The 13,503-nt window shown below is 43.4% G+C and overlaps 1 protein-coding gene across 4 annotated transcripts in view; it reads left to right on the top strand.

The window, feature by feature from the left end:
• The window catches only part of SCN4A (sodium voltage-gated channel alpha subunit 4), a 178,537-nt gene that overhangs the window by 134,046 nt on the left and 30,988 nt on the right, over nucleotides 1–13,503 (top strand). For all 4 annotated transcript variants that reach the window (XM_040435981.1, XM_040435982.1, XM_040435983.1 and 1 more), the window contains 4 exons: nucleotides 148–302; nucleotides 2,799–2,972; nucleotides 3,519–3,641; nucleotides 3,779–4,057. In XM_040435981.1, the coding sequence (XP_040291915.1) occupies nucleotides 148–302; nucleotides 2,799–2,972; nucleotides 3,519–3,641; nucleotides 3,779–4,057 (731 nt within the window). The remainder of the gene's footprint in view (nucleotides 1–147; nucleotides 303–2,798; nucleotides 2,973–3,518; nucleotides 3,642–3,778; nucleotides 4,058–13,503) is intronic.

The raw sequence follows: 13,503 nt of genomic DNA on the forward strand, positions 1-13,503 counted from the left end.
ATTTAATGTGTAATACCTACACATTGACCGTCATCACAAATATCACTTGACCAATATTTCCATCTGGTTCAGTCATGAGACACCTGTCTAAACTATGATAAGACATTCATCTGTATTAATAGAATATATTTTTCTATTTTTTTTTAGCATGCGTACAAAGATTTCCATTTCTGTATGTTGACATCAAAACTGAAAAGGGAAGGCTTTGGTGGAACATTCGTAAAACCTGTTTCAAGATAGTTGAACATAATTGGTTTGAATCGTTTATTATCTTCATGATCCTGCTCAGTAGTGGAGCCTTGGTAACTACAAAGAGTTTATTTTTTTCCTGAAAGGGATTAGAAAAACATTGCTGCTTTCTTCCAAGAATAGTACTCCACCTGTCCACAGGCTGTGTGTGGTATTGCAATTTGGATCCATTTATTTAATTTTTCTCTGTACAACCCCATTTAAAGTTCCAGTTTTTGAGATTATGTAGGAAATCTTAGTAATGTATTAGATATTTAATAAAATATGCATTAAAGCAGCCCTCTGGTTCAAGAAAAAAATAATAATCTGATTAACGGGGGAATGAGCAGAAAACGTACATAGTGCCTTCATTTTCATCTTTTCAGCTGCAGATCCACCAATTCCAGGCTCCTTTTCTGTTAGCCAAGATGGCCGCATCGCTTCTCAGACTACCTGATTCACACTGTGCATTTGGTACCGATCCCCCCCATGAGTGGCGCGGCCGAGGTCTGAGTCTGTGGAGTCAGTCATCTGGCACAAGCGGTGGAAGGCAGGGATGATATTGTGCCATAGGGATGCTGATGTCGTGAGCACTGTTCTGCAGTCCTCTTGGTCACAGGCTGCTTAGCCTAAAGTGGCCTAGAGAATAGTCTGCTAGGTATCAACTGTATCAGTGTCCTGAAGATGCTTATACAGTGTTAAGTGAAGGTGGGGATCTGGGTTGTCATTCCGCTGCTACACAGTTAAGGGAACCAGCTTTTGGTTGGGGAAATCAGGGAGAACTGGCTGGATGCCACCCCTGGGTGCGGTCATCTTGGATGACAGAAGAGGAGCTCGGGGATCGGCAGATCTGCACCTGAAAAGGAGGTCACTATATAACTGTTCTGTTCTTTACCCAGCTATTGTGTTTTTCTTTCTTGAACTGGATGGTCGGTTTTAGGCCTATTGCACACGACCGTATGGCTTTTTCAGTGTTTTGCGATCCGTTTTTCACGGATCCGTTGTTCCGTTTTTTGTTTCCGTTGTGTTTCCGTTTCTGTTCCGTTTTTCCGTATGGCATATACAGTATACAGTAATTACATAGATAAAATTGGGCTGGGCATAACATTTTCAATAGATGGTTCAGCAAAAAACGGAACGGAAACGGAAGACATACGGATGCATTTCCGTATGTGTTCCGTTTTTTTGCGGACCCATTGACTTGAATGGAGCCACGGACTGTGATTTGCGGGCAATAATAGGACATGTTCTATGTTAAAACGGAACGGAAAAACAGAAATACGGAAACGGAATGCATACGGAGTACATTCCGTTTTTTTTTGCGGACCCATTTAAATGAATGGTTCCGTATACGGACCGTATACGGAACGCAAAAAACGTCCAGTAAACGGGGAAAAAAAACGTCTGTGTGCAATAGGCCTAAGATACAGGACTACGGTACATTTGGGTATGAGATTAAGGACTCATGCACACGACCGTATGTATTTTGCAGTCCACAAAACACGGATTCTCAAAAAAAGGATGACATCCGTGTGACATCCGTGTTGCATCAATTTTTTTGCGGATCCATTGTAACAATGCCTGTCCTTGTCCGCAAAACAGATAAGAACAGGAAATGTATTTTTTTTTGTGGAACGGACATGCGGAATGCACACGGAGTCATTTCCATTTTTTTTCAAGCCCCATTGAAATTAATGGTTCCGCATATGGACTTGAACTGAAACGGAAGAAAAATACTTTCGTGTGCATGAGCCCTAACTGTCATCTGCTGACACAAAGTCATTTTTGTTTTAAATTGGTATGAAATTCTGTGCAGATTAATTTAATAATATACCTTTATAAGGGTTGACACTTCCTTTTTATGTTGTAGAGCTCCAAATTGTAAAGATATAGGGCCAGATTTATCATTAGCTCAGGTCAGAATAATGGAGTGAAAAAGTCCCAAAAAAAGTCCCAAGCCCTAAAACTGCGCACAAATTTGCGACTTTTTTCTGCTCTGCACTATGCTCACCAGTTTTCTGAAAGTGGGCGTGTTTTCTTATGTAAATGAATCTCTAGACAGATTTACTATTGGGACTATTTAAAAAGTCGCAAAAAAGTCGCAAAAAAGTCGCAATTTCACTCCTGTGAGGACCATGCTTATCTCATGCGACTTTTTCATAAAAACGTGCGACTTTTTCGTAAAGATGTGCGACTTTTGTAAAGCTGCTTACTGACGGATAAACTGCTACCGTCAAACCACATTTATTACAGTCGTAAAGGGCCGATCATAAATCTGACTTGGCTAAAACTGACTTTAGCTATATGTTAAAGTGGAGTGAGCGGTCAGAGTAATGATAAATCTGGCCCATAGAGTTAAATGAAATAATTCTGGCTACCTGCAACCACTATTGGGAACATATAGATGTATGCAGCACCCATTGAACTCATTAATAAAATGATAATACAGTGAACCCCTCAGTGATAAGAATTGTATAATTTGGCCTGCATGTTGGTGTAAAGGGATATAGGGGATGAAAGTTTAGTGGTATATACATTATAATAATAGACAACTCCTTCATCTTTTACAGGCATTTGAGGATATCTACATTGAACAGAGAAAAGTTATCAAAATTATATTAGAATACGCTGATAAAGTCTTCTCTTATGCGTTTGTGATCGAAATGTTGCTGAAGTGGGTGGCATATGGCTTCAAAGTTTATTTCACCAATGCTTGGTGCTGGCTGGATTTTCTCATTGTGGATGTAAGTATTTGAAAGGAGATCAGAATGAACCTGGGCAGACAATTTTCTCTGTTAGGAAAGTGGTAGACCTGTAGTACTGTATGTACGTGGACATTTAAAACCCCAAACTCCAAGTAGAGATCATCAAAACCAGAGTCATTCAAATGGGGTGGCTAACCACATAATCTGCTGATCACAGAAGGGCCTAGCAGTGGGTCACCTTTTGATTGGCTTATTGTTGGGGGACCCCTCTAACTAAGAGGGACTGTCTAAATGGAGAACCCCTTTAAGAATTACTTTATCTATATACATTATAAAATATAATAATGTGCATGGCGTTGTGCATTTACAGGATATCATTGCATTTTTGCTCTACTCTATTCTCCTGAGTTTCTTATGGTTCAGTTGACTGGGCCACTAATGTGTCCATTAGTGATTGTACCTCTGTACTGTATCTTAGTTACAGTATATGCAAATAGTATGTAAACCATGGATACATCTATTATTTACCTTGTCACATTGTTGTAAGGGTGCTTTTGAAGAATAATATGTTTACATTACCTGAAGGTATCGTTGATCAGTTTGACTGCCAACTGGTTGGGTTATTCAGAACTTGGTGCCATCAAGTCCCTAAGAACTTTGAGAGCCCTCAGACCACTGAGAGCATTGTCAAGATTTGAAGGCATGAGGGTAGGTATACCATCAATACTTCATGCTAGTTCGTATTTTGGGACCATACAGCTATTCTCAATGGGCTTTGATTTCAGTTAATAAGATATTGGCAACCACTGACTTGTTTAATGTTCTGCCTCATCTATTTCTTTAAGGTTGTAGTCAATGCCTTGTTGGGCGCCATTCCTTCCATCATGAACGTGCTACTGGTTTGTCTAATCTTCTGGCTGATCTTCAGTATAATGGGCGTCAACCTGTTTGCTGGAAAATATTATCGCTGTATCAACACCACCACATCGGAACTCTTTGACATTTCTGTAGTGAACAATCGCTCGGACTGCTCTGCTTTAAATTACACTGAAGAAGCGCGATGGGTTAATGTCAAAGTGAATTTTGACAATGTGGGTCTTGGATACTTGTCCCTATTGCAAGTGGTGAGAAATTTACTATTACCTTAAAATATGTCTTCATAGTATAAACAAGAAATATATATATCTGTACTTTTACCAAAAACAACCATTTTGGCGGTGGTCTGTGTCTGTTAATTCAGCTTAGCCCCTCTCTAACGAACAATACAAGACAACCCATGGACAAGAATGGTCCTTTTTCTGGAGATTTTTTTTTAGACAACCCACTTAATGTCCCTCAAGATAGGGGTGTAATGATTACATGTTATATGTGCGACCTGGCTATATGCTGGTGTATATCTTGTAGCACTTTTCTAAGTGACCTTGCTTTATGCCAGTATCTATATGGTTGCATTTACTCTGTATAGACTAATAGTTTTATTATACCTCCTGATGATCCCATAGCACTGTCTAGGGGGAAACGCGTCGAGGTAGTTAAGGTGTGTGACTATCCAGTCAACCCTGACCAATCGTATTTTTGTATATGTCTGTACCACGCTATTGTTTTTTTGTTTTTGCATCCAGTTGCTATATATATATCTATGATTAATTATTATCCTCACCTCATACCTGAGGTAATCTAGAAACATCCCTGCTGCACCCCCATAGGGATCTGTGAGGGGTAGGAGTTTAGGTACGTGGACAGGGGGTCTCCACCATTAGGAGCCCTCCCTGGGCTGAGGTTTTAGGATAGGGGTAGATATAGGGACAAATATCCCCGCACCCCAGGTTACCAATTACACTGGATGTGATTATAGGATACACTACTCTGTTTGTATATTATTTATGTTATAACGAGTGGACCCAATTGGGATCCCCTTTTAAGGTATACCAATAAAATTGTTATTTTAGGGGTTACTCTATATGCTGGAACTGTAATGATTACAGTCGCACCGGACCTGGAGAGGGTACGCAGCACATCCATCGACACAGTATAGCAGTATCCCTTGTATGCACAGCACTGGAGATGAGAGCAGCACCATGCATGCCAGTGAAGCAGCCAGCATGTGTGAATAGGTGTCCATTCTAAGATACACAGCCCTGCTGCAACTGCTGGGATCAGAGAAAACTCCAATCCTGGCAGTTTAACCCCTTAGATGCCATGGACAGTAGTAACTGTGACATCTAAGTGACTTAACAGACAATTGGGACTATCAAGAGATGCCATTGTGGGGTGCCATGGATGCTATGTCAGCTTGGGGGCCTAGAAATGGCCCCCAGGTATGCCATGTACAAATGCCTATTAAGCACTGATGGAGAGAGGATCTAATAGGCTGCCTGTCAGGATACTACTGACAGAAATAATACCCCTAAGACAGGTTGGAGTGGGTCTGACAGGACAAACCAAAGGTAGGTAAATGTAAGACCACAGATGTGTGGTTTTACTATTCCCTGGAAATAGGCCATACGCTTTCCAAGGACATTGTGTCAATGTCGAATAGGGCCATACGCCCTTCACAGTCTGTGCCATCATACTTTTTTTTTGTTTTTTTCCCCCGCCCAGATACACCTCATCTCATAGCTGTTTTAGGAGTGGGGGTATTCTATTTAAGACCTTTGTTCCCTGATGATTTATGGGGTCTTTATAGTCACAGGTATCCCTCTTTAGATATATTCATATATGAAACACGTAGGGACACTTGAATATATCACCACCTTAGCGTTCTATATCCATCACAATAATTTGTTATACCCTGGGCCTCTACACTTTGCTCCTGGCAGGGCCATGTAGGGTTATCAGTTTGAGGTTAGGTTCCAGACGGGGCCACCCCTTGCGGGGCAAGGACCCCGTGTTAAGGAGGCTTTTTCAGGGTAAAACAGGCCAAGTAGGGCCTAACGGGGATAGATCCTCTCCCTGAGGCCCTCCCTTATTATGTTGACTGTCTACCCAAAGACCCTCTATAGCTAAAGAATCACCTCTGAATGTGCACCCTGAGTGCCGGTCCTGATTGTCTTCCACCGGTTAGACCAACCCTTTTTTCTGCCTGTCTGGCATGTTTTTAGACCTAATAGTGTACTACGTGCATCTTTAAGTACACATCTGTGGTCTTACATTTACCTACCTTTGGTTTGTCCTGTCAGACCCACTCCAACCTGTCTTAGAGGTGGTACTGTGGACCACATCAAAGGTGACCTAGTAGGTTACACGTACTCCAGGTCCTCTGTCTGTCTGTGTTGCATTTTGTAAGGGGTCCATTTTCCCGTTCTTAGGATTTTTATTGACATCATTAAATGTTAAGTTTTAAACACGTTGCTGCCCCCTTTAGTTTCATGTAGTTTAGATTGCAAAGCAGTGTTGGGGTCAGGTGCGACAGCACCACCTTCTCCCCCGAGGGACCACCCTTTCGTATTTCATTATTTGACAGGAATAATACAATGCAATACAGATATATTCCAGTAGTATTCAAACATTTTTCAAGTCCCCAAGTGGAACTGAAAAACCTGTAACAAAAATGTTTAAAATATATTTTAAAAAGTTTGTCACAAAATAAAAAAGTATGCATAATTAGTATCACTAAGTCGGTAACAACTGATGGCAGCATTTACAATAGACTGTGCATTGTGGACTTACACTACATTTGGAAAGTCTTTAGACCCTTTCACTTTTTTCACATTTTATGTTGCAGCCTTGTGTTAATAATAATAATAAAAACAAATTCAAGTTTTTCATTATCATTCTGCACTCAATACCCCATAATGACAAAGTGAAAACATAACGTTAGAAATGTTTGCTAACTTATTGAAAAGGAGAAACTAAAATTTTGTATTGACATAAGAATTAAGACCCTTTACTCAGGACTTACTTGAAGCACCTTTGGCAGTGATTATAGCTAGGGATGAGCGAATCGACTTCGGATGAAACATCCGAAGTCGATTCGCATAAAACTTTGTTCTAATACTGTACGGAGCAGAAGCTCCATACAGTATTAGTATGTATTGGCTCCGAAGAGACGAAGTTATTGCTTCGCAAAATCTCGCGAGACTTCGTGCAATAACTTCATAAATTAATTTCTACTGTAAAAAAACATTTCCCGAACTCGGCTCATCGGAGCCAATACATTCTAATACTGTACGGAGCTCCTGCTCCGTACAGTATTAGAACAAAGTTTTATGCGAATCCCGAAGTCGATTAGCTCATCCCTAATTATAGCCTTTTAGTCTTCTTGGGTATGATCTCAAAAGTTTTGCACCTGGATTTGGGTATTTTCTGCCATTGTTTGTTGGAAAATTAACCTTTGGTCCAGTCTGAAGTCCAGAGCACTCGGGATCAGGTTTTCATTAAGAATATCTCTGTTCTTTGCTCCATTCAACTTTCCCTCAACCCTAACCAGTCTCTCTGTGCCAGCCACTGAAAAGCACCCCCACAGCATTAAGCTGCCACCACCATACTTCACTGTAGAGATGGTATTGGGCAGGTGATAAACATTGCCAGGTTCCTTCCAGACATGATGCTTAGAACTGAAGCCAAAAAGCTTAATCTTGGTTTCGTTAGACCACAGAATCTTGTTTCTCACAGTCTGAGAGTCCTTTAGGTACTTTTTTGCAAACTCCAGACAGGCTTTCATGTATATTTTACTGTGGAGAAGCTTTTTTCTGGCCTTTCTGCTTTAAAGCCCTGATTAGTGGACTGCTGCAGTCATGGTTGACCTTCTGGAAGTTTCTCCCATCTGCACACAGAATCTTTGGAGTTCTGCCAATGTGACCATTGGGTTCTTCGTCACCTCTCTTACCAAGGTCTGTCTCAACTAATTACTTAGTTTAGCAAAAAAACAAGAGAACGGAGCTCATAGTACCAGAAGTAAAAATATATTTTATTGTAACATATTAAAAAAATTGTATATATAGGTGAAGAAACAAGTAAATAATATGCCATTAAAAAGTGAATGGGAGCAGAACAAAAGCACCACCCTGGGATAGCACACGGATCAATTGTAAAGCATGTGGATATGGATTAATGCGTGGTACAATGACCAACAAATGACCAAAAGGCAATGTAGTAACCTTAGTGCACAGGTGAGTGCCTGCCCCCCAGACAAAGGCTCGCCGAAACGCGCGTTGGGGTAGCGCCATCCTGGGAGACATAGCACACGGTCTTTTCTCTTCAGGTGAGTCTCTGCTCTTCTTTTTCCTGTGCGGCATCTGACCCAGGTGACATACCACACCTGGTCTCATTGTGTGTCACGAGGGTGTCAAGAACCACGCCTGACTCCGTTATACCCTGGGTCAGGAAGTCGCAGCGGTTGGCTGCGCGTTCTATGTAAGATAGGGCTGTTTCCTTATGGTAGATTTCTGGGTTTGCAACCCTTTTTGGCTCACTCAGGGATCCGTAGCTCCTTCTCCTCAGCTGTTCCTTGTCCAGCACTCCCAACCTCCTTATATTCCCCTCTCACACTTCTCTGGTTGCCAGATATAGAGCTTCCTGCCTGGACTTCTATACTGACCCACTGGAGCTGTGTTGCTGCGTTCTCTGGTTGTTGGTCCAGAACGTTACCCTCCGGATCCCTGTTGGACCTTTGTGGTCTGCTGTGGTCGCCCACCTGGGTTTATGTGTTTGTCTGTATTGTCTGTCCTCTCCCTGGTGTTTCCCTCTTAGTGTCAGTGGTGCGGACTAGCGATCCCACCAGCCCGTTCACTTTCTAGGGCTCATTTTAGGGAAAGCCAGGGTTTAGGCACGTGATCGCCGCACGGGTGAGGAACCCGTCTAGGGACGTCAGGGCAGTCAGGTGCCAGCCGCAAGGTGAGTCAGGGGTCACCACCTTTCCCTCTCCCTTGGGCAGGGCTTTCCCTTTTCCCTCCCTGTGCGTGACGCCGGTCATTACATTATATCTGGCCCTTATTTTGTGTAGGTAAAAAAAAATATATATATATATATATATTTTTTATTTACCTACTTAGAATCCAGTATGGATCCAATTGCTGCTCTGTCCAAACAATTTCATGGCCTGTCTTTGGAGGTGGCAGGATTGAAGGCGTCGGTCCTCCAGCAACAGCAGCAATTACAACTGACCGCAAGCCCAGCGGTTGCTACTGGTAACCAGGTTGTTGCGGAACCCAAGGTCCCTCTCCCTGACAGATTTTCTGGGGGAAGGGACAAGTTTTTGACATTCCGTGAGGCCTGTAAATTATATTTTAAACTGCGCCCTTACTCCTCTGGTAATGAAGAACAGCGGGTGGGGGTTGTTATTTCCCTGCTGCAGGGGGACCTGCAGTCCTGGGCGTTCTCTTTACCCACTGATTCCCAGGCTCTTCGGTCAGTGGATGAGTTTTTCGGGGCCTTGGGTCTCATATATGACGACCCTGACCGAGTCGCACTGGCTGAATCAAGATTACGGAGACTCCTACAAGGAGAGCGGCCGGTAGAGGAGTATTGCTCTGACTTCCGTAGGTGGGCTACGGATACCCAATGGAACGACCCGGCTCTCAGGAGTCAGTTCTGCTCTGGGTTATCCGAAAGGGTTAAGGATGCGCTTGCATTATATGAGACCCCCTTTTCCCTTGATGCGGTTATGTCCCTTTCTATCCGAATAGATAGACGCCTTAGGGACAGGTTGAAAAAACCTGAGCAATTGGTAACCCCTCCCAAGCAGCAGTTAGTCTGTACGGACTTAGACGAGCCTATGCAGCTAGGAGGAACTACTCGTCAGGTCCGTCCTCCTGAGGCTCACCGTAGGCGTGGGGTTTGTTTTTTTTTGTGGGGAGAGGGGTCATTTCATTAATGTCTGTCCTTCTTTCCTCAGAAACAAAAGACCGTCGGAAAACTACTAACCCCAGGCTGTGTGGAGGATGTCAGCCGGGGGGTATATGTTTCCTCCATACGTACATCGCAATTTGTGTTGCCAGCGGTTATTGTTTTTGGTGTTAAGACGGAGACTATTTCTTTCTTTCTAGACAGTGGAGCAGGGGTAAATTTGATAGATGCCCATTTTGCCCGCACTATGGGTTTGTCTCTCTGTACGCTACAGAGACCTATTCCCATATTCGCTATTGATTCTGCTCCTCTGTCTCAGAGAAACCTCACCCAAATTGTTCATAATTTACACCTTCGGGTAGGGGACCACCATAATGAGATGCTTTCATGTTATGTTCTGGAGGGGCTTCCCACTCCGGTAGTGCTGGGCCTTCCCTGGTTGGTAGAGCACAATCCAGTGGTGGATTGGCAGGCCAGGGAGATATCGGAGTGGAGTGAGCATTGCAGAGAAAATTGCTTAAATAGCAATTGCTTAGTCGCCTCCATAACTACCCTGCCTACATTTATTTCGGATTTTGAGGACGTTTTTTCTGAAAAGGGTTGTCAGAAGTTACCACCTCACCGTCCTTATGATTGCCCGGTTAACCTTATTCCCGGCGCAAAATTACCCAAGACCAGGTTATATAATCTTTCGGGTCCAGAGAGACAAGCCATGAAAGATTATATCTCCGAGAGCTTGGCTAAGGGACACATCAGACCCTCTTCTTCACCCGTGGCTGCAGGGTTTTTCTTCGTTAAAAAGAAAGATGGGGGCCTGCATCCTTGCCTAGATTTTCTAATCGGCAGGTTTGTGGTAATATACCTAGATGATATTTTAATTTATTCGTCTAATCTGAGAACACATGAGGTGCATGTCAGACAAGTACTGCAGGTCCTACGGGCGAATAAATTATATGCTAAAATTGAAAAATGTGTCTTCGCCGTTCAGGAGATACAATTCCTAGGTTATTTTTTATCTGCTTCAGGTTTCCGTATGGATCCTAGGAAGGTCCAGGCAATTTTAGATTGGGATCTTCCTGAGAACCTCAAAGCACTGCAACGGTTCATGGGCTTCGCGAATTTCTATAGGAAATTCATTAAAAATTATTCAGTTATTGTAAAACCCCTTACTGACATGACTAGGAAGGGGACTGATTTTTCTAAATGGTCTGACGCCGCTAAAGTTGCTTTTTCCTCTCTAAAAGAGAGGTTTACCTCGGCGCCTGATGTCTCTCAGTCTCTCAGCCTTTTATTGTTGAAGTCGATGCGTCAGAGGTGGGAGTGGGGGCGGTGCTGTCTCAGGGTCCGTCTCCTGGCAAATGGCGTCCTTGTGCTTTCTTTTCTAAAAACCTATCTTCAGCAGAAAAGAACTACGATATTGGCAATAGGGAACAATTAGCTATTAAACTAGCGTTTGAAGAATGGCGTCACTTTTTAGAGGGGGCAGTCCACCCCGTCACTGTGATTACGGACCACAAAAATCTTCTGTACCTCGAATCAGCTAAGCGTCTCACCCCTAGACAAGCTAGGTGGGCGCTATTTTTTACCAGGTTTAACTTTGTTATTACCTATCGTCTTGGGGCAAAGAATACCAAGGCTGATGCACTATCTCGTTGTTTCCCTGGAGGGGGTAATGTGAGTGATCCGGTACCCATTCTTCAAAGAGGAGTGGTTGTTTCTGCGGTACACTCTGCTCTGGAGGGGAAGGTGTTAGAGGCCCAGGGGGACGCCCCGGTCTCTTGCCCCTCAGAGAAATTCTTTGTACCGTTGAACCTGCATTTCGAATTATTAAAGGAACATCATAATTCGGCACTTGCTGGGCACCCGGGTAGTAAAGCAACTTTGGAGCTATTGTCTCGTCGTTTTTGGTGGCCAAGGTTGCGTCAGGATGTATTGGATTTTGTGTCTTCTTGTTCTACCTGTGCGCGCGCAAAAGTTTCGCATACACGTCCTGCAGGGTCTCTATTACCACTCGTCATTCCCAATAGACCATGGACACATCTGTCAATGGATTTATCACTGACTTACCTTTGTCTGCGGGTAAAACCGTTATTTTGGTAGTAGTGGACAGGTTTAGCAAAATGGTACACTTCATTGCGTTACCCACACTACCTAATGCTAAGACTCTTGCTCAGGTATTCATCAGTGAAATCATGAAGCCTCACGGGGTCCCTTCTGATGTTGTTTCGGACCGGGGTACCCAGTTTATTTCTACATTTTGGAAAGCTTTTTGTTCCCGTTTGGGGGTACACTTGTCCTTTTCCTCAGCTTTCCATCCTCAGTCGAATGGACAGACTGAGCGTACCAACCAAAACCTGGAGACATATCTAAGATGTTTTGTGTCTGAAAACCAAGAGTTGTGGTCATCATATTTACCGTTAGCTGAGTTTGCCATAAATAATCGTCGTCAGGTATCCACTGGCAAGTCACCATTTCTTGGTGCATATGGTTTTCACCCTTAATTCTGTACTTTCAAAGAGGGGGGGGTCTTCTAGGGTTCCCGAAGAGGAACGGTTTTCGTCATCTCTTTCATCGGTATGGCAGAAGGTGCAAGCTAACTTGAAAAATATGGGAGGTAAATACAAATGCATGGCTGATAAGAGACGGTCGCCAGGTCCGGACCTAGGAGTGAATGACTATGTGTGGTTGTCTACTAGGAATATTAAATTAAAGGTTCCCTCTTGGAAACTGGGTCCTAGGTTCATTGGCCCCTACAAAATTGTAGCCATCATCAACCCCGTGGCTTTTCGCCTGGAGCTACCTCAGACTTTTAAAATCCATAACGTCTTTCATTAGTCGTTACTCAAAAAATATGTTCCACCTCTAGAACCGTCACCGCTGCCACCCCCACCTGTTGTTGTGGATGGTAATCTAGAGTTTCAGATATCCAAAATTGTTAATTCTCGTTGGGTCCGCCGCTCTCTTCAATATCTGGTGCATTGGAGGGGTTACGGTCCCGAGGAAAGAATGTGGGTTCCTGCGTCTGAGGTAAACGCTGACAGGTTAGTTCGGGCTTTTCATGCCTCTCATCCTGAGAGACCTGGTCCTGAGTGTCCGGAGGCCCCTCGTAGAGAGGGGGGTACTGTCACGAGGGTGTCAAGAACCACGCCTGAATCCGTTATACCCGGGGTCAGGAAGTCGCAGCGGTTGGCTGCGCGTTCTATGTAAGATAGGGCTTTTTCCTTATGGTAGATTTCTGGGTTTGCTTTGCAACCCTTTTTGGCTCAGTCAGGGATCCGTAGCTCCTTCTCCTCAGCTGTTCCTTGTCCAGCACTCCCAACCTCCTTATATTCCCCTCTCACACTTCTCTGGTTGCCAGATATAGAGCTTCCTGCCTGGACTTCTATACTGACCCACTGCAGGTTTAGTTTTGACTGTTGACTCACCTGTGCACTAAGGTTACTACATTGCCTTTTGGTCATTTGTTGGTCATTGTACCACGCATTAATCCATATCCACATGCTTTACAATTGATCCGTGTGCTATCCCAGGGTGGTGCTTTTGTTCTGCTCCTATTCACTTTTTAATGGCATATTATTTACTTGTTTCTTCACCTATATATACAATTTTTTAAATATGTTACAATAAAATATATTTTTACTTCTGGTACTATGAGCTCCGTTCTCTTGTTTTTTTGCTATTTCACTCGGGAGCTTGTACTGAGTTATATACTATGGGTGTCCTTTGTGGTTACATTGGGTGGGCACTGCTTTCCACCCTCCCTAGGGACGCCCTTGGTCTTCTT

Source organism: Bufo bufo, chromosome 6 (genome assembly GCF_905171765.1).
Source record: "Bufo bufo chromosome 6, aBufBuf1.1, whole genome shotgun sequence".
Taxonomy (NCBI): Eukaryota; Metazoa; Chordata; class Amphibia; order Anura; family Bufonidae; genus Bufo; species Bufo bufo.